The sequence below is a fragment of the Danio rerio genome, chromosome 15, assembly GCF_052040795.2.
Source record: "Danio rerio strain M-AB ecotype USA chromosome 15, GRCz13ab, whole genome shotgun sequence".
Classification (NCBI taxonomy): Eukaryota; Metazoa; Chordata; class Actinopteri; order Cypriniformes; family Danionidae; genus Danio; species Danio rerio.
Window position 1 is genome coordinate 51671205 of NC_141035.1, and position 21087 is coordinate 51692291.

The 21087-nt window shown below is 40.4% G+C and overlaps 2 protein-coding genes and 1 long non-coding RNA gene across 3 annotated transcripts; 1 reads left to right on the forward strand and 2 right to left on the reverse strand.

Moving 5' to 3' along the window:
- The first annotated feature begins 3244 nt into the window (after positions 1-3244).
- On the forward strand, positions 3245-5406 carry gmfg (glia maturation factor, gamma). The gene is given in 7 exon segments (NM_001040047.1): positions 3245-3291; positions 3480-3576; positions 3864-3913; positions 3989-4038; positions 4185-4267; positions 4348-4421; positions 5291-5406. Coding segments are annotated over 7 exon segments (429 nt in total). The 5' UTR covers positions 3245-3288; the 3' UTR covers positions 5363-5406.
- A 114-nt stretch (positions 5407-5520) lies between these two features.
- On the reverse strand, positions 5521-14637 carry paf1 (PAF1 homolog, Paf1/RNA polymerase II complex component). The gene is given in 14 exon segments (NM_001024453.2): positions 5521-7465; positions 9880-9967; positions 10058-10163; positions 10294-10422; positions 10638-10754; positions 10938-11041; positions 11608-11676; positions 11773-11878; positions 11963-12064; positions 12611-12677; positions 12895-13016; positions 13117-13209; positions 14253-14282; positions 14472-14637. Coding segments are annotated over 14 exon segments (1512 nt in total). The 5' UTR covers positions 14519-14637; the 3' UTR covers positions 5521-7133.
- Positions 14638-17034: 2397 nt separating this feature from the next.
- Positions 17035-20939, reverse strand: LOC100537681 (uncharacterized). Its single transcript, NR_170083.1, is given in 4 exon segments — positions 17035-17393; positions 18800-18844; positions 19717-19845; positions 20722-20939. It is a non-coding gene; the product is annotated as an uncharacterized LOC100537681 (long non-coding RNA).
- Between the last annotated feature and the right edge of the window lie 148 nt (positions 20940-21087).

Here is a 21087-nt window from a genome sequence, read left to right on the forward strand (position 1 = left end):
ATAACAGAGTGGAGGATAACAGATTCGAGGATAACAGAGTCCAGGGGTCCGTTCTTCGTACCTCGCTTAAATGATCTAAGATTATTTGGCAGATCCTGGATCTGTTCATCTTGATAACTGATCTCTCGCTAATTTGGTTCTTCAAACAAGTTCGCGAATCAGATTAGAATGTCTGGATAAACTGATCTGAGATCGCTGCGTGTGTTGTGAAGGACAGATCTATCGATCCTCGAAATCATGATCAGCAATGCAACGATTGGCTGACGGCATAGCAGCGTAATGACATCATCTGATTAATATTCAAATATCCATGTGAGCAAAATTACGTCAAATTAGCAGTAAACGGCTTGTTAAATATGACACGCAATAACCTTCCACATTTGTTGTGAGCTGCAGGCTTTACACTTTCATGTGTCAAGAGTATTTATCATGTATTTCAATGCAAATCAATGTAGGCTATTTAGTTCTACATTTAGAAAAGATTTGCTTTATTATAGTAGCCATTTTTTAATCGGTGTATAAAGAATAACTGGTTGTTTACAAAAGCATTTTCATATTGGTAAAGGTGTCTGCAACTTTTATGAGGCATCAAATCACTGACATATTAACTATCAAAACATGTTTATGACTGCATAAATGTATTATTGCTTTAAAAAAAAGTCACATATTGTGCATTTCTATTATACACAATTTGTTCTAAAGCGATCTAAAAAGTTCATATCAATAAGTTTTCTCTTTGCACCAGGTGGCAGTCTTTGTACTTTAATTTCGAGGGTGCAGATTGCATACGTTTTATTAATGTGTATAACTTTATTTATTTTATTAATGACTATAACTTTATATATATATATATATATATATATATATATATATATATATATATATATATATATATATATATATATATAAATTATGTATTATTTTCCCAAGTGTATATAACTACTACTGTAAGAAAATATCAGAATTCGGAACATACTTTCTGTATTATCTTTGCTTGAACTGAGCCGATCTAATCCTGTTTATATAATTTGAACCTGCTCCCGATCAGGTTTAAGCTAGCAGAACTGTTGCCATGACAACAACTCTCGGATCAGCTTTGAAGAACGAAACGATCCTGGATCGTGTCAAATCGTCAACATCCAAATCCAGCTAACTGAGTAATCCACGTACGAAGAACGGACCCCAGGATAACAGAGTCCAGGATAACAGAGTGGAGGATAACAGATTCGAGGATAACAGAGTCCAGGATAACAGAGTCCAGGATAACAGATTCGAGGATAACAGAGTCCAGGATAACAGAGTCCAGGATAACAGAGTGGAGGATAACAGATTCGAGGATAACAGAGTCCAGGATAACTGAGTCCAGGATAATAGAGTGGAGGATAACAGAGTGGAGGATAACAGATTCGAGGATAACAGAGTCCAGGATAACAGAGTCCAGGATATCAGAGTGGAGGATAACAGAGTCGAGGATAACAGAGTCCAGGATAACAGAGTCCAGGATATCAGAGTGGAGGATAACAGAGTGGAGGTTAACAGGGTCGAGGTTAACAGAGTCGAGGATAACAGAGTCGAGGATAACAGATTCGAGGATAACAGAGTTCAGCATAACAGAGTGGAGGTTAACAGGGTCGAGGTTAACAGAGTCGAGGATAACAGAGTCGAGGATAACAGAGTCGAGGATAACAGATTCGAGGATAACAGAGTTCAGCATAACAGAGTGGAGGATAACAGAGTGGAGGATAACAGATTCGAGGATAACAGAGTCCAGGATAACAGAGTCCAGGATAACAGAGTGGAGGATAACAGATTCGAGGATAACAGAGTCCAGGATAACAGAGTCCAGGATAACAGATTCGAGGATAACAGAGTCCAGGATAACAGAGTCCAGGATAACAGAGTGGAGGATAACAGATTCGAGGATAACAGAGTCCAGGATAACTGAGTCCAGGATAATAGAGTGGAGGATAACAGAGTGGAGGATAACAGATTCGAGGATAACAGAGTCCAGGATAACAGAGTCCAGGATATCAGAGTGGAGGATAACAGAGTCGAGGATAACAGAGTCCAGGATAACAGAGTCCAGGATATCAGAGTGGAGGATAACAGAGTGGAGGTTAACAGGGTCGAGGTTAACAGAGTCGAGGATAACAGAGTCGAGGATAACAGAGTCCAGGATAACAGAGTGGAGGATAACAGAGTCGAGGATAACAGAGTGGAGGTTAACAGAGTCGAGGATAACAGAGTCCAGGATAACAGAGTGGAGGATAACAGAGTCGAGGATAACAGAGTGGAGGATAACAGAGTCCAGGATAACAGAGTCGAGGATAACAGAGTGGAGGATAACAGAGTCCAGGATAACAGAGTGGAGGATAACAGAGTCGAGGATAACAGAGTCCAGGATATCAGAGTGGAGGATAACAGAGTCGAGGATAACAGAGTCCAGGATATCAGAGTGGAGGATAACAGAGTGGAGGTTAACAGGGTCGAGGTTAACAGAGTCGAGGATAACAGAGTCGAGGATAACAGAGTTGAGGTTAACAGAGTCGAGGATAACAGAGTCCAGGATAACAGAGTGGAGGATAACAGAGTCGAGGATAACAGAGTGGAGGATAACAGAGTCCAGGATAACAGAGTGGAGGATAACAGAGTCGAGGATAACAGAGTCCAGGATATCAGAGTGGAGGATAACAGAGTCGAGGATAACAGAGTCCAGGATAACAGAGTCCAGGATATCAGAGTGGAGGATAACAGAGTGGAGGTTAACAGGGTCGAGGTTAACAGAGTCGAGGATAACAGAGTCGAGGATAACAGAGTCGAGGTTAACAGAGTCGAGGTTAACAGGGTTAATAACAGTTCAGAGTTGACGTTTTCTTCATTGGCAGGCACAGACCAATGTTGATCATTTGTTTCTTTAACTCACTAAACACAGAAAAGATGAAGATTAGTCTCAGACTGAAGATAACTGAAGCTGGATGTGTGATTCAGGCGGTGGACACAGTCAGGAATAGAGGACTGGAGAGTTCAGTTGATTTATCTTAAGCAACAGTTCTGTTCAGTGGACATGGGTCTACGAACGTCGTTGAGCAAGTGTTACCGCAGTAAGTGAGAACTCTGTGTGTGTGTGTGTGTGTGTGTGTGTTTACAGTGCTGGAGTCACGTGTTTGACGTCAGACGCCTCAGTGAGTTTGTTCTGCATGTTCAGCATCCTGTCAGAAGAAGAAGATCAGAAGACGAACACAGAGGAAAACACTGAAGAAAACACACACACACACACACAGACTGAGGATGGTAAGAGCTGGTCGTCGTCTGATGTCTCCAGCGCTGAATCTGATCTCAGAATCCGCAGCTGCTGAAACACTTTCTGATCTGACTTCGTTAAAACAGGAAGAAGAGAATGTCAGCCATGAGCTGCACTTCCTGTGCTGTGCTGAAACTCACTGCTGTTTCTCTCTGTGTGTGTGTGTGTGTGTGTGTAGTCGAGCGCTCTGGTTGTGTGTGAGGTGGACGATGGCCTGCAGGAGAAGCTGAAGAAGTTCAGATTCCGCAAGGAGACCAGCAACGCCGCCATACTGAGTGAGTGTGTGTGTGTGTGTGTGTGTGTGTTTGTGTCAGCCTCTAATGTATGTATGCATGCCATACTCTGATAAGTGTGTGTGTGTGTGTGTGTCAGACTGATATGTGTTTATGTATATCAGACTCTGATGTGTGTCTGAGAGTCAGATGTGTGTGTGGATGTTTGTGTCAGACTCAGATGTGTGTGTGTGCCATACACTGATATGTGCGTTTGTGTGCATTTGTGTGTTTATGACTCTGATATGTATGTGTGTGTTTGTGTGTGTGTGTGCCCATTCGTTTTGTAGTGAAGATCGACATGCAGAAGCAGCTGGTGGTGCTGGAGGAGGAGTATGAGGTCAGTGTGTGTGTGCTGCACTCAAGAGGTCAGAGGTCATCTGTCTCCTCACCTGTGTGTGTGTGTGTGTTTCAGGACATTTCTCTGGATGAGTTGAGAGAGGAGCTTCCCGAGCGTCAGCCACGGTATCCTTCCTGCTGAATAACACACACACACACACACACACACACACACACACACACACACACACACACACACACACACACACACAAGCCAGAATATAAAGATGTGTGTTTCTTTAACTCAGGTGTGTGTGTGTGTATGTGTGCAGGTATATCGTGTACAGTTACAAACTGACTCACGGTGATGGTCGAGTGTCGTACCCGCTCTGCTTCATCTTCTGCAGTCCAGTGGGTAAGGATAAACACACACACACACAGCCTCTGCTGCTCACACTGCTGTTATTAGAGTGTGTGTGTGTGTTTGTGTTTCAGGCTGTAAACCGGAGCAGCAGATGATGTACGCCGGCAGTAAGAACAGACTGGTGCAGTCGGCGGAGCTCACCAAGGTCAATACACACACACACATGAATGCTGGACTCTGTAGTTCCGGCAGGTTTAGAGCGCATTACAGCTCCATATCACTCCACTAACATTACACCACAGCTCTGCTGAATGCTGGATTCTGATTGGCTGATGGTCACTCTCAGGTGTTTGGTTATGGTCAGATAAATGCACAGCTAAAGTAGTTCCGGCAGGTTTAGAGCGGCTCCATATCACTCCGCTGAATTGTTATTCACAGCTCCAGCAGTCAGAGATTACAGCAGAACACAACAGGAGATGTGGAGGACACTAGAGCCACACACAGATGCAGAATTATCCCCATTTACTAATAATTCACCGGCCCGTCACCAGTTATTACTTATAAACTATATGAAACTTATAAACGATGAGAATTTTATACAAATAATGCAAAATATGTCATTTTATTGTGTATGCTTCAGAACACGAGACTCCTTAAAGACAAACGGTTACAGTAAATATTCGTCCTGCACGCTTGACTTTAATCTAATACTGATATCGCTGGCTCAGTGGTGTCACACTGTGGCCCAGCAGCACTCAGGTCTCTGGTTTGAGTCTCGGCTGGGTCAGTAGGTGTTTCTGTGTGGAGTTTGCATGTTCTCCCCGTGTTGGGTGCTCCGGTTTCCCCCACACATGCGCTATAGGGGAACTGATCAACTACACTGGCTGTAGTGTATGAGTGTGTGTGTGTGTGTGTATGGGTGTATCCCAGTACTGGGTTGCAGCTGGAAAGGCATCCGCTGTGTAAAACATATGCTTGAATAGTTGGTGGTTCATCACACTGTGGTGACCTCTGGAATAGAGACTAGGCTGCAGGAATATGATTAATACTGACATGTTTTCTGTATTTCTGCAGATTTTTGAGGTTCGCAACCCGGATGATCTGACTGAGGACTGGCTGAAGCAGAAACTCTCCTTTTTCCGCTAAACTGTGACCAAACATCATGAAATAAATCAGAACCTGCATGTGAATCTCTGTTCTGCTCTTTCAAATGTTTGATTATTCACTGTTTTCCTGAACTAAACATTAAATATTGTCTGAAGTCTCAGCGTGTTTCTGCTGAATTGAGTGAATCTAGAAGAAACTCTGATGTACCAAAATCAGTTTATTTACAATGTTTACACTGTAATGAGAGAAACAACTACAGGAAGACGCTCACGAATAAGCATTTCACTCACTCAGGCTCCGTCCAGAATCAAATAAAACAAGAAGATCAAACAGCAAATAAAAAATCTGATCTCACACTCATCCAGCACTGAAACACTGAAGGGGCAGTTCACACACAAATAACATTTACTCACTATCCACTCTCCCTCCTGTGGGGTCAAACCTTCAGCAGTTTCTTTCTTCTGTTGAACCCAAAAGAAGATATTTTGAAGAATGTTTGAAACCGGTAACCATTGACTTTCATAGCGGGTAAAACAAATACTTTGTTAGTCAATGGTTACCAGTTTCCAGCATTCTTCAGAATATCTTCTTCAGTGTTCAACAGAGGAAACTCATAAAGGTGTGTGACAAGTGTATTATCAGTCAATAACGACAGAAGTGAATCTCTTTAACTGAAAATAAGGAGTTTCTTTATTCTGTTGAACAAAAAAGAAGATATTTTGATGAACGTTTGAAACCTGTAACCATTGACTTCCATAGGAAAAACAAATATTATAAAAGTCAATGGTTACCGGTTTCAGCTTCCTTCAGAATATTTTCTTTTGTGTTCAACTGAAAAAAGAAACTATTAAAAGGAGAGTAGATTTATTTGAACATAATAAATGAGTAATACGAATAATACGTCGTAATAAAGGAGAGTGTTAAAGGGACAGTTCACTCAAAAATGAAAGTTTTCTCATTATTTACTTATATACGCTTCACTTGTCAAAAACCTGTTTGAGTTTCTTTCTTCTGTTGAACACAACTGAACATTTTTAAGAATGCTGGAAACCGGTAACCATTGACTTCCATAGTTTTTATTTTTCCTACTATTGCAGTCAATGTCACAGGGTTCCAGCATTCTTCAAAATATCTTCTTTAGTGTACAACAGAAATAAAACTTAAGGAGAGTAAATTCTTCTGTTAAAGATTTTAAAATGCTGTAAACCTGTAACCATTGACTTTCATAGAATTTGATTTTCCTACTGTGCAAGTCAATGGTTACAGGTTTCCAGCATTCTTCAAAACATCTTATTTTCAGTTAAAGAGATTCAATTCTGTCATTATTTACTGATAATAAACTTGTCACACACCATTCTTCTGTTGAACACAAGATGAGATATTCTGAAAAATGCTGGAAACCAGTAACCAATCCCTTATTTTGTGTTTAACAGAACTAAAACATTTTTAAATCACTGAGTAAATGAGTCAGTGTTTTTTGGTGATCTGTCGCTTTAAATAAGAGAGTTAAAGGGATAGTTCACCCAAACATTCCATCACTATTTACTCATTCACTTGTCACAAACCTGTGTAAGTTTCTTTCTTCTGTGCATCACTAAAGATATTCTGGAGAAAGCTGAAAAACTGTAACCGCTGATTTACACAGTAGGAAAAGCCCTCAATGGTTACAGGTTTATAGACATTCTTCAAAATATCTTCATTTGTGTTGAACAGAAGAAACAAACTCATAAAGGGGTCAACGTGTTTTTGTGGGTGAACTATGCCACTGCAGGAGCAACACAGAACTGCTCTGGTGTCAGCGGTGTTGTGTTCAGTCGGAGTCGCTGGCGTCACTGGAGTCAGATGCACGCTCGCTGGCGCTATGCTGGACGCTGCTGCTGTTGCTCCGCCTCCTGGCTCCGCCCTCCTCTTCTTCCTCCTCCTCCTCTTCGCTGTCGTCATCGCTACCAAAGATCTCCTCCTCGTCACGGGCCTGCCGGTCGTCTCCGCTCTCGCTGCCGCTGCTCTTCCTCTCACGCCGCCGCTTCACGCTCTCCTCATCCTCTTCCTCTTCCTCATCTTCATCAGCAGGACGCTCCTCCTCCTCACGCTCAGACTCACTCTCAGAGTTTTCAGAGTCGCTGGGCTTCTCGCGCTCCTCGCCTGAACACAATAACAAACCCCCTTAACTATATAGACAAATATACTGACAAACATTACGACGAATAATGAAAACAATCACTGTAACTATATAGACAACTACACTAACACACACACAAACATGGAAACCAAGACTGAAACTATAGAGATGACCACAATAACTAACGGAAAACATGACTGTAACTATATAGACAACTACACAAAAACACATGAACACAGAAACTATAACTGTAACTATATAGACAACTACAATAACAAAAAACATGACTTTAACTATAATAGACAACTACACGAACACACAGATGAACTCTGAAAGCATGACTGAAACTATATAGACAACTACAAGTAATGAAAACCATCACCGTAACTATATAGATACTGATTCTATAGAAACTGATTCTGACAACTAAATCCATCAATGTTACTATATAGACAACTACAAAAACAGAAATCATGACTGTAACTATATAGACAACTATAACAAATAACAAAAACCATGACTGTAACTATATAGACAACTACAATAACAAAAAACATGACTTTAACTATAATAGACAACTACACGAACACACAGATGAACTCTGAAAGCATGACTGAAACTATATAGACAACTACAAGTAATGAAAACCATCACCGTAACTATAGATACTGATTCTATAGAAACTGATTCTGACAACTAAATCCATCAATTTTACTATATAGACAACTACAAAAACAGAAATCATGACTGTAACTATATAGACAACTATAACAAATAACAAAAACCATGACTGTAACTATATAGACAACTACAATAACAGAAATCATGACTGTAACTATAGACAACTACAAGTAATGAAACCCATCACCGTAACTATATAGAAACTGATTCTATAGAAACTGATTCTGACAACTTAATCCATCAATATAACTATATAGACAACTACAATAAGTAATGAAGACCATGACTGTAACTATATAGACAACTATAACAAATAATGAAAACCATCACTGTAACTATATAGACAACTACAAGAACTAACAAATCATTAATGTAACTATATAGACAATTACAATTACAAACAAATCATGACTTTAATTATATAGACAACTACAAGAACTAACAAATCATGACTGTAACTATATAGACAACTACAATAATTAAATCATGGCTGCACCTATATAGACAACTACAATAACAGAAAACATGACTGTCATTATAAAGATAACTACAATAACTAACAAATAACGATTAACTATATAGACAACTATATTAAGTAACGAAAACCATCACTGTCAATATATAGACACTGATTCTATAGAAACTGATTCTAATAACTACAACCATCACTGTAACTATATAGACATCTACAATAACTAACAAATCATGACTTTAACTATATAGACAACTACAATAAGTAATAAAGACCATGACTGTAACTATATAGACAACAATAACAAATAATGAAAACCATCACTGTAACTATATAGACAACTACAATAACAGAAAGCATGACTGTAACTATATAGACAACTACACAAACACACGCACGAACATGAAAACCAAGACTGAAACTATAGAGATGACCACAATAACTAACGGAAAACATGACTGTAACTATAATAGACAACTATACGAACACACAGATGAACTCTGAAAGCATGACTGAAACTATATAGACAACTACAAGTAATGAAAACCATCACCGTAACTATATAGATACTGATTCTATAGAAACTGATTCTGACAACTAAATCCATCAATGTTACTATATAGACAACTACAATAACAGAAATCATGACTGTAACTATATAGACAACTACATTAATGAAGACCATGACTGTAACTGTATAGACAACTATAATAACAGAAATCATGATTGTAACTGTATAGACAACTACAATAATTAACAAATCATGACTGCACCTATATAGACAACTACAATAACAGAAATCATAACTGTCATTATAAAGATAACTACAATAATTAACAAATAACGATTAACTATATAGACAACTATAACATAACGAACCATGACTGTTACTATATAAACAACTACAATAACAGAAATCATGACTGTAACTACATTTGCAACTACAGTAACTAACAGAAACCATGAGTTTAACAACCAACAGAAACCATGACAGTAACTAAGTAGACAATTACAGCAACTAACGAAAATTGTGACCAACTATAACAGCTAACAAAAACACAACTGTTGCTATAGACAACTACAATAAGTAACGAAAACCATGACTGTAACTACACAGGCAACAACAAACCAAAACTATGGCTGAAGCTAGCTATATAGACAACTATAATAACGAAACCATGATTGCAACATAATGAAATCTACAACTAATGAAAAGCATGACTGTATAGACAAACTATACAGACAACTATAATGACTAACAGAAACTGGTAGAATGTGTGTTACCCGAGTCCTCCTGCATGTCCTTCTCCAGGTCCAGCTCCTCCTCTTCATCCTCCGGCTCGTGGTTCTCCAGCTGAGCCTTGCGAGCCTCCTGTAACACACACGCACACACCATTCATTAGTGTGTAAATGAGAGCTGTAGATGACCACTTGAGCGGTGTGTGTGTGTGTGTGTACTGACCTGAGCCTCCAGCTCCTTCTCATTCATATCTCTGTGTTTACACACCAGCACTGCGTTTGTGGATGACTGAGCGCCAACCTTCGCCCGCCGCTTGCTCAGACGCACCCTGAACACACACACACACAAACAAACAAGATTACCATCAGACACGTTCATCAACACACACATGAATCCGTGATATACGGTAAGTGGGTGTGCTGATGGTGGGCGGGGCCATCAGTGTGATTGACAGGTACCTGGTCTCCAGCTCATTATAATAAACTCCGTCTGCGTCTCTGAAGATGAAAAAGTAGTTCTCCTCGTATCCTTTACTGGCCTTGTTCTTCACGTTCCAGTTATACTCACGAGCAATCTTATATTCATACCTGCACACACACACACACACGCGTTACAGACAGCCTCACACACGTCATCTCAGTGGATTGTCAGTCGTGTGTGTGTGTGTGTGTGTGTGTGTGTGCAGAGTGTGTCCTCGTGAAAACTCAAACACAATCTGAGTTCACCTGCTCCAAATTAACATGTATGCAGCTTTATGAAAACACTCTGTGAATCTGAACGTGTGTGTGTGTGTGTGTCTTACACTTCCTCAGGCATGTAGTCCAGCTCCTCCTCCACGTCTCTCTTGCGTTTGCGCATCGTGTCTTCATTAGGCAGGAAATACGCCACAAACTGATTCCCTTCCTCATCCATCATACCTCTGAACACACACACACACACACACACAGCTCATTACATGTGCGCACACACAAATCCATACAGTACAGTACATGCACATACACAGATAAAGATGCGCTCGCACACGCACACATGAAGGTACACAGAACTAACAACATAAAGAGAAACACACACATCATCATCATCATCACACACACACACACACCTGATCATGGCCTGTGACATCATGTCCACTCCGGCCGGTGCAGACACATCTTTAGGAGCTGGATCAGAATCAAAGATGACTTGAGCACACGGATTAATCCACATCTGTGAACGACACACACACACGCACGCACAAACACACAGTGAGAGCTTCTTTACTATGCAGCGCTTACACTGATTTTTCTGACTCAACACACACTTCTGGGCTGAATTCTAGAAACACGGTGAACTTGTCTACTGACGCATGCACGCACACACACACACACACACACACACTCACACACACACCACTGCCGCAGCAGCATCACACACACACACACAACACGTCATGGAGTCACAGCTAGATTATTGCTCGTCTTTTTGACATGTGTGAGTGAGTGTGAATGGAGTGTGTGTGTGTGCGTGTGTGTGTGTGTGTGTGTGTGTGTGTGTGTGTGTGTGTGTGAGCATGTGAGTATGTCTCTGAAAGAATGTGCATGTGAGCACGTTTGTGTGCGGAAGTGATTCGAGTCTTTGATTACGTGAGTGTATGACTGAGTGTGTGTTTGAATGTGAGGGTGAGTGTGTGTGAGAGTATCTGTGTGTATGTTTGCAGTGAGCATGTCTGTGATTGAGTGTTTATGAATGTGTGTGTGTGTGTGTGTGTGTGTGTGTGTGTGTGTGTTTAAGACCTTGAAGTCAGGGAAGACGGGCAGCACCTCCACCGGTGTGACTCTGGGTTTGCTGTAATGCTGGGAAATCTGAAAGAATCCAACAGAGAGTGAGCTTAGAAATCAGTGTGTGTGTGTGTGTGTGTGTGTGTGTGTGTGTGTGTGAGTGTGTGTTTGTTCCCTCACTGATTTCTGAGCGTCTTCGAAGGTCTTCTCAATGGCAGCGATCTGACTGTCTCTGTCTTTATAGATCTCCTCCTCTGTGAACTGCTGCTTGACGGACACACCGATCCTACACACACACACACACACGTTACATGACCCATGATCTGCATGTAATGTCAGAGAGGTCAAAGGTCAGACAGGTGTCACTCACTTGACTTCCACCTTCTCGTTGGAGACGCCGTATCTGTTGAACTCAGTGGAGATGTACTCCGTCTTCCTCATCCACGGCACCACCTTCGCATGCTGCTGTGACCTAAACACACACACACACACACATATTATATACACAAACAGGCACACATTGCACACACACGTACACACACATTATATACACCACGACATACACGCACATTAAACATGCAGATGTAGATAACACACAAATGCAGACAAACACATGCAGAGATCAGAAACGCACACACACACACACACACACACACGTATTACACATCAATATTTACACACCAAAACACATGCAGATGAAGAGACACGTACTATGCACAACACACAATACACCTATAACACACATACACACACACGCATTCATGCACACACACAAACAAACAAACATTTATACACACACACACACACACACACACACACAAACACACTCAAACATTCATACACACAGAAACAGTCATGCACGCACACACACAGGTTATACACACACACACGCAAACATACATGCAAAAACACACACACTCAGGTTTTATATATACATACACACAGGAACACATGGAGATGAACACACACACACACAAAACAGGTCAAAGGTCAGCTGATCGCTCTCTCTCTCTCTTACCTCTTTGAGCTGGATGGAGCCTGGATCTCCTCCTCCAGCAGCTTCTCATCAGCAGGATCCAGCAGAACTGAGACACACACACACACACACACACACACACACACACACACACACACACACACACACACACACACACACACACAGGTCAACCGCTTTACATATTGCTGAACAGAAAAGCTCGTTAAATATTAGACGACCATTTAATATCAAAAACATTCAGACTTAAAGTTTCATGTTAAAGTATGTGTGTGTGTGTGTGTGTGTGTGTGTGTGTGTGTTCTCACTGTTGGGGTCGATGCGGTATGTGTCTGGGTTGATGAGGTCGATGGTGACGCCCAGATCCGGCTCGGTCAGCAGCTCATGCTTGTGCTGTTTCTCCAGGGATGTGGCTTTATACTGCACAAACCTGAAACACACACACACACACACACACACACACACACACACACAGTCACCACACAAAGCCCAGGCCTTCATAATGCTGTGTGTGTGTGTAAGAACCCCACCTGTGCTGGTCAAACGGATAGGTGATGAACTTGGGGTCAAACGGGATGTCCGGGAGACTGTTTCCATACTTGACTCTGCACACCACACCAGACCTGCAACACACACACACACACACACACACACACACACACACACACACACACACACACACACACACACACACACACACACACACACACACAGAGAGAGAGGGAATGAAAAAGGCATTACAGAGCTCTCCCACAGTCAGCCATTGGCCAGACAGGCAGATGGCCCCGCCCCACCCTCACACCATTGGCTGAGTCAGATGTCACTTAAACACACAATCCTGCAGCACATCACAAAAGCATGCCTCCATTATAAATCTTAGCTAAATATTTAGTAATTTTTAAAAAAATTATATAAAAAAAAGTGCTTCTGTTTCACGACTAAAATCAAAAGATGTAATTCCCAAAACTGCATGGGATGCGCACTCCAGAATCTCCCCGGAAGTAGAGTCATCCGAGCACTTCTCACATACTGATTTTCCAATTCTATGAATTCGGACACTACTCGACTCGCATACTGATTTTAGCGTACTATATAGTATGGAAGTATGCGGTTTCGGACGCAGCCCATATCTTTTACAGTCATTGATTGTGGAGCAAAGAAATAGAATATTAAATGAGTGAACAGTGGGCGTGGCTTGTTTTCTCTACAGCGAGCTGATTGGATGTGGTAACGTAGGCGTTTCATTCAGAAAGATGGGGAAAAAGGGTTTGATGAGAGTTATTACAACCTAACAGACTCCTCCTCCTCACCATTTGTTGTCATAGTGATAACAGTGAAAGGGGCGTGGTTAAGAATGTTAGCCCCACCCCACACCTCAGACTGACGCAATCTGAGAATTTCCAGATTTCAATTTTAGATTACAAGCCGCAAACTTGTTTCTGAATGACCTGCACAGAGGAACTGTTCAGCACAGAACCAGCAATGCGAGCGAACAACATCAACAAGGCTACTTTTGATTTAATGAGTACTCTAATCGTGTATTAGTGTTCATATCGCAAAATAAATAAAGAAAAAAACTAAATAAATAAATGACAGAACATCTCGCACTGTATTTCCCCCAACATCCTTCACTGATCAATGAGCTGAATAGCGGTGGTGAGTTTACCTCTCTGGAACAGTCCTGTGTGCTGAACTCCTGCAGAAACACACATGAACACACCATCAGGAGACATTCATAAGCGCACAGTGCCCTGTTAGACTGCTCTACATGTGTGTATATCAGCTAGCGTGCTCTTAGACAGCTCTACATGTGTGTGTGTGTGTGTGTGCTCTGCTGATGATAAGAGTGCGCGCTCGCGTGTTTATTATGGTTTATTCCTCTCACCGGTGTCCGTCCTCCCGCTGCGCCTGCGTCTGTATGGTAGGAGCCATGGAGGAGCAAAAACACGCGTCCCGTCAGCACTGATGATCGATAAACAACAAAAACACACACACAAAAATGAAGACTTCTGATCAGTTTATCGACAAAACAGCGGCGCGCGAGTCTGTGTGTCACTTCCGGCCCGCAGACGAGAGCAGCAGCAGGACCCTGAGCGGCTGCCCGATCACAGCCTGAGCAAAACTCACCGCTCTGGGACTCAAAATTAAAGCGATAATCATGTATTAACACGTTCAAAAACTGTTTCCATGAAGTAGAAACTGTTTTGAGGATTTATTACATCATAGAGGCGTGTGATTTCAGTGAGTTCGCGTAAAACTAAACCCATATGTAAACTTTTAAACATTATCAAAGTTTTGTTATTAAATCGTGGTATTATATACTTTACTCCCTATTAAAAAAATTATTATTCGAATAGAATATGAACCATAAATAAAAACATAATTTTACAGTATAATCAGAGCTGAACATTTGTTACATTTACATGATTTTCAACTAAATGGTTATAATTTATGTGTATTATATTAGTTACAACTCTTTCGTGCTGTAGTATCAACTAGGGTGAACGGATAAACTGTAATAGGTACTGTAGCGTACTTTAGTTTTTACTACAGCAAACTGTGGTGTTTTGTAGTATAATATACTGTATAGCTCTAGAAAACCACAGTAATGGCTCATTTGCTCATGTTGCTGTAGCTCTTATGTTACCATAGCGACTGTAGAATCACCACAACAGATTAATTACTGTAGTTGTCGTGTTACCATAGCAACCGTAGAATCACATCAGACCAATACTATAATTGTTACCATAGCAACTGTAGAACCACCAAAACAGATCAATTACTGTAGTTGTCATATTACCATAGCAACCATGAAATCACAACAGACCAATACTATAATTATGTTACCATAGCAACTGTAGAATTACCAAAACAGATTAGTTACTATAGTTGCTGTTACCATAGGAACTACAAAATCACCACAACAGATTAATTACCGTAGTTGTCGTGTTACCATAGCAACCATGGAATCACAACAGACCAAATACTATAATTCTGTTACCATAGCAACTGTAGAATAACCAAAACAGATTAATTACTGTAGATGTTGTTACCATAGCAACTGTAGAATCAACCCCAACAGATTACTGTAGTTGTTGTTGTTACCATAGCAACTGCAGAATCACCACAACAGATAATTACTGTAGTTGTTGTTGTTACCATAGCAACTGTAAAATTAACCCCAACAGATCAATCACTGTAGTTGTTGTTACCATAGCAACTGCAGAATCACAACAGATCAATTACAGTAGTTGCGTTACCATAGCAACTGCAGAATCACCACAACAAATTACTGTAGTTGTTGTCGCCATAGCAACTGTAGAATCACAACAGATTATTTACTGTAGTTTTTGTCACGATAGCAACTGTAGAATCACAACAGATTAGTTACTACAGTTGTTACTATAGCAACTGCAGAATCACCACAACAGGTTAATTACTGTAGTTGTGTTACTATAGCAACTGTAGGATCACCACAACAGATCAATTACTGTAGTTGTGTTCCTATAGCAACTGTAGAATCACCACAACAGGTTAATTACTGTAGTTGTGTTCCTATAGCAACTGTAGAATCACCACAACAGGTTAATTACTGTAGTTGTGTTACCATAGCAACTGTAGAATCACCACAACAGGTTAATTACTGTACTTGTGTTACTATAGCAACTGTAGGATCACCACAACAGATCAATTACTGTAGTTGTGTTACTATAGCAACTGTAGAATCACCACAACAGGTTAATTACTGTAGTTGTGTTACTATAGCAACTGTAGAATCACCACAACAGGTTAATTACTGTAGTTGTGTTACCATAGCAACTGTAGAATCACCACAACAGGTTAATTACTGTACTTGTGTTACTATAGCAACTGTAGGATCACCACAACAGATCAATTACTGTAGTTGTGTTACTATAGCAACTGTAGGATCACCACAACAGATCAATTACTGTAGTTGTGTTACTATAGCAACTGTAGAATCACCACAACAGGTTAATTACTGTAGTTGTGTTACTATAGCAACTGTAGAATCACCACAACAGGTTAATTACTGTAGTTGTGTTACCATAGCAACTGTAGAATCACCACAACAGGTTAATTACTGTACTTGTGTTACTATAGCAACTGTAGGATCACCACAACAGATCAATTACTGTAGTTGTGTTACTATAGCAACTGTAGGATCACCACAATTTCAGTACTTTACTATATTGTGGTTTAAAAACAGCAGAGTTTGCTATAAATGATTATAATTGTCTTATTTGTCAACAGTGTGTATAAACATGAATAAAAAGAAACAATTGTTATGTGCATCTATTTTTCTGTATGCATTGTGGGTCAGAGTTTGTTGACTGAGGGTCAGTGCGAGATGAAATGATGAATGAAATGTTAAATAAATAAATAAAGTCATGCTGAGCTCATGTACATGTACAAAAAAGAAACCTGTATGAAAAGTCTGTAAAATGGCTTTTATTACACAACATCATGATGCAAAAACACACATCGGTACAAAAATAGAAAAGCAATAATTCGACAAGGATCTGTTAGTGTTTTATAGAGTGAAAGTAACAGCCGAATCTCCAACTAGTTTAACAGATTAGACAGATAAACCGTTCACACAGGTCACCAGTCTGAGTTCAGGACTACAGGATAACATCACGCCCTTCCCATCGGCCTCCTGAAACTCCTCATCGCAGACTAGCGGAGCTCCGCCTCTCACGGCAGCCCCGCCCTCATCCTCAGGCTACACCTCTCCCAACTGACGACATCACCTCCTCACGTTTGCATGTGTGTTGACAGATCAATCCTGTAACACAGCGAAGGTTCAGCAGATCAATAGTGATGATATTTACAAAGTGTCGAAAAAACTCGGCACTTCCATTTACGATTGTTTTGTGACTAAATTCATCTGAAAATTATACAAGGTCATTGCGAATGACATCTATATTGATGTTTTCAAAGTGTCTTGTGAAATGTAGACTTTCAATTTACGATTGTTTTGTGACTGAATATGTCTGAAATTCGTAGAAGGGCATTCCAAAAATCTGTGCACATGACATTATTAAATTATGACTATACGAAGAATAAATTCTGTACCTCATTAATACAATAAAACGTTAGCGCCACATCCATGCAGATGAAAGCAAATAGCCTGACCATGCTCGAAAATAAAGTTAGCTATAGCTAGGCCCACACGCAATCTGTGCGCGCAGAATTCCGCAGATTTTTAGCCCATCATTAATTCTGTTTATTTACTTGAGTGTGTGTAAATCTAAATTTATTCAGTTTTTTAATTAATTACAGGAATATTATTGACTAATGTGAAAATGTTCATCTGATTTGTGTACAGTCATATTTTCAGTCTTTTAGTAGAGATATTATATGAGAGACTTGCTTTGTTTACCAAATAAAGTGAATCTAAATGGATTTACATTTTAAACATTAAAGAAAATTTTTAAAAATAATACTTTTTACTTCATATTTTAAGGTTTTAGTGATGATAGTCCCAAAATTCTCAGCAGAAATGGCCAAAAATGTCTGCAGATTCTGTCTGGCCCTGGCTCTAGCAGTACAGTGGGTATGGAAAGTATTCAGACATTTACACTTTTCACTTTTTGTTCTATTGCAGGCATTTGCTAAAATCAATAACGTTAATTGTTTTCTTCATCAATGTCCACAAATCACCCCATATTGACCGAAAAACACAGAACTGATGAAACTGTTGCAGATTTATTAATAAAGAAAAACTAAAACATCAAGTACAGGGGTATCCTGGAGGAAAATCCTCTCCTGAGTGCTCAGTCAGGACCTTCGATTGGGCCGAAGGTTTACCCAAACCAGTCAACATTGGGATGTGAAAATAAGGGATACATTATAGAGGGTAAATTAAAGTTTAGCCTATTAACATTAATAGCTATTATAAAGAATTCGAATCAAGCTGTCAAATCTTATGAACCTTTTCTTCACCGTATAATGTAAACGTTCTGCTTTATCACACACACACACACACACACACACACACACACACACACACGTGTTTAAACGCTTCATGATGCACGGCAGAAATTGGCGGGTTTCCTTTAGTCGTATTTTCGATTCGCAATTCAGATTTGCACGGTAATGACAACACATCTTCACACTACAGCACATTACAATGACATCAACTAGAGTTAAGATAAGATTAACTAGAGGAAGGAGAGTAATGAGGCTGACCTGCTCAGCACGTAGAGGAACTGATCCGGATCATCTGCAAACCCCCTGCACACACAACACAGATATTACACACACAAACATGCTAATCAATATAAATAAGCCTGTCTACTATCAACCAGAATTCTCAAGCGGGAGACTTTCAGTGTCACTCTGCCATAAGACAACTAATTATCCAGGTAAATGCTTCAGAATAAAGGGGGGCACGGTGGCTCAGTGGTCAGCCCTGTCTCCTCACAGCAAGAAAGTTGCTGGTTTGAGCCCAGCTGGGTCAGTTGGTGTTTCAGTGTGGAGTTTGCATGTTCTCCCTGTTGTGGCGTGGGTTTCCCTCACAGTCCAAACATATGCGCTATAGGGGAATTGATCATCTAAATTGGCCGTAGTCTATGAGTGTGAATGAGTGCGTGGGTGTTTCCCAGTACTGGGCTGCTGCTGGAAAGTCATCCACTGTGTAAAACATATGCTGGAATAGTTGGCGGTTAATTCCACTGTGGCAGCCGCTGAAATAGAGCTGAAGGAAATGGATGAATGAATACAGTTATTTAAAGGGGCAGTTCACACTAAATACTTTGAAAAATGTTGTAAGCGTTGACTACCACAGTATTTGTTTTTCCTACTATGGAAGTCAATGGTGACAGATTTCTAACATTCTTCAAAATATCTTCTTTTGTGTTCAACAGATAAAGGGAACTCATGGAGGACCTCACTTGAGGGAGAGCAGAGAGTGAGTGAACGTTGTTTTTGAATGAACCGCCCCTTTAAGAAATATATACGAATATGTAAAAGGGGCATGGTCTAGTTAGTTTCTAGGCGTGGTTTGTTTTGTGCTGCTTCACATGTCAGCATGTTGGTGTAATTTGGCTCGGTGCAGCAGTAAATGTGTTGATCGGTGTTTAATTATGGGATGTTGAAGGCCTCACCCTGAGCCCCAGTGATAGAAGACCCGGTCCTGATAGTACAGACACAGAAAGAGCCACACGCTGATGGTCTCCAGCCAGAAGATGACGAAGAGAAACCACACCGAGGACAGCAGCAGCTCACACACCATCCTGACAAGAACACCGCATTATTACACATTACAACACATCTGCTTACAGGAGACCTGTTATACCATAGACAAGCGTTGAGTATTGTGTCAGATGATTCCCATCCTATCCACCACCAGTTTTGCCTTCACCCTTCTGGTATTCCATACAGAAATCCTATTAGTAAAACAAATCGGTTTAAACTTCATTCATTCCCCCAGCGGTAAAGTTTTTCAATTTAGGGTAGAATTTGTATTGTATAATGTGCTTTGTGTATTATGTGTGACATGCTTGTATGCTGCAACCAAATTGCCTTCGGGAAATGAATAAAGACTGACTGACTGAGTCCAATCTCAGTCCTGGAGGGCCGGTGTCCTGCTGAGTTTAGCTTCAACATGCTTCAACACACCAGCCAGGAAGCTTCTAGTATCTGGTAAGAGCTTGATTAGGATTGGAGCTAAACTCTCCAGGACACCGGCCCTCCAGGACTGAGTTTTGACACCCCTGCCTGAAATGGTCCCCAATGCGGCCTAGACGTCCCCTGTTGGTAAGGTTTAGTACTGCACTTTTTAATGGAATACAGTTTATAAATATACAAATTTATAATAGTAGAACAAAACCACATTGCTTTATTACATTACTTTTAAGTTTTTACAACTTTTCTTCTTTAAATGCAACTTTCACTTCACAAACAATCACTAAACTAACAGAGTCTTTAACGATATTGCACGAAAATCTAAATCTATTGCACTTCAATACCCAAATATCTCATTTAAGCCCTTTGAATAACAATGCGAGCCTTTCCTTTCCATTTTCTGTCATAGTCTGAGGGAAATATCACCATCATCCTCATCAATAACACAGTAATCGATCGATCAGTTTGTTTGTTTACACACTGACCTGTCCGCGCGTCGAGTGAATCCTGAATCAGTTAGTGAATCATCTGAATCGGTACCAATCGAGTCTTGGAGTCAAACAATGCTGTGAAGATCGATCAGATCGATCGATTAACTTAATAAGCACATTTAATGCTGAAGAAACGCAGTTTACATTTAATCTGATCACGCTGAAGACCCACTTCCGGGCATGCGCACTTGAATCTCCAGATAAAAGTCCTCATGAGGGACTCGCTTGTGAAAGGATTAAATAATAACAGAACCCATAATATACAGCAAAAACCCAGTATACATGTGGAGACAGATATATTGTATTATTCAACACGACTTTAAAAGTTTAACAATAAATAATTGTATTATCTTGACAAAG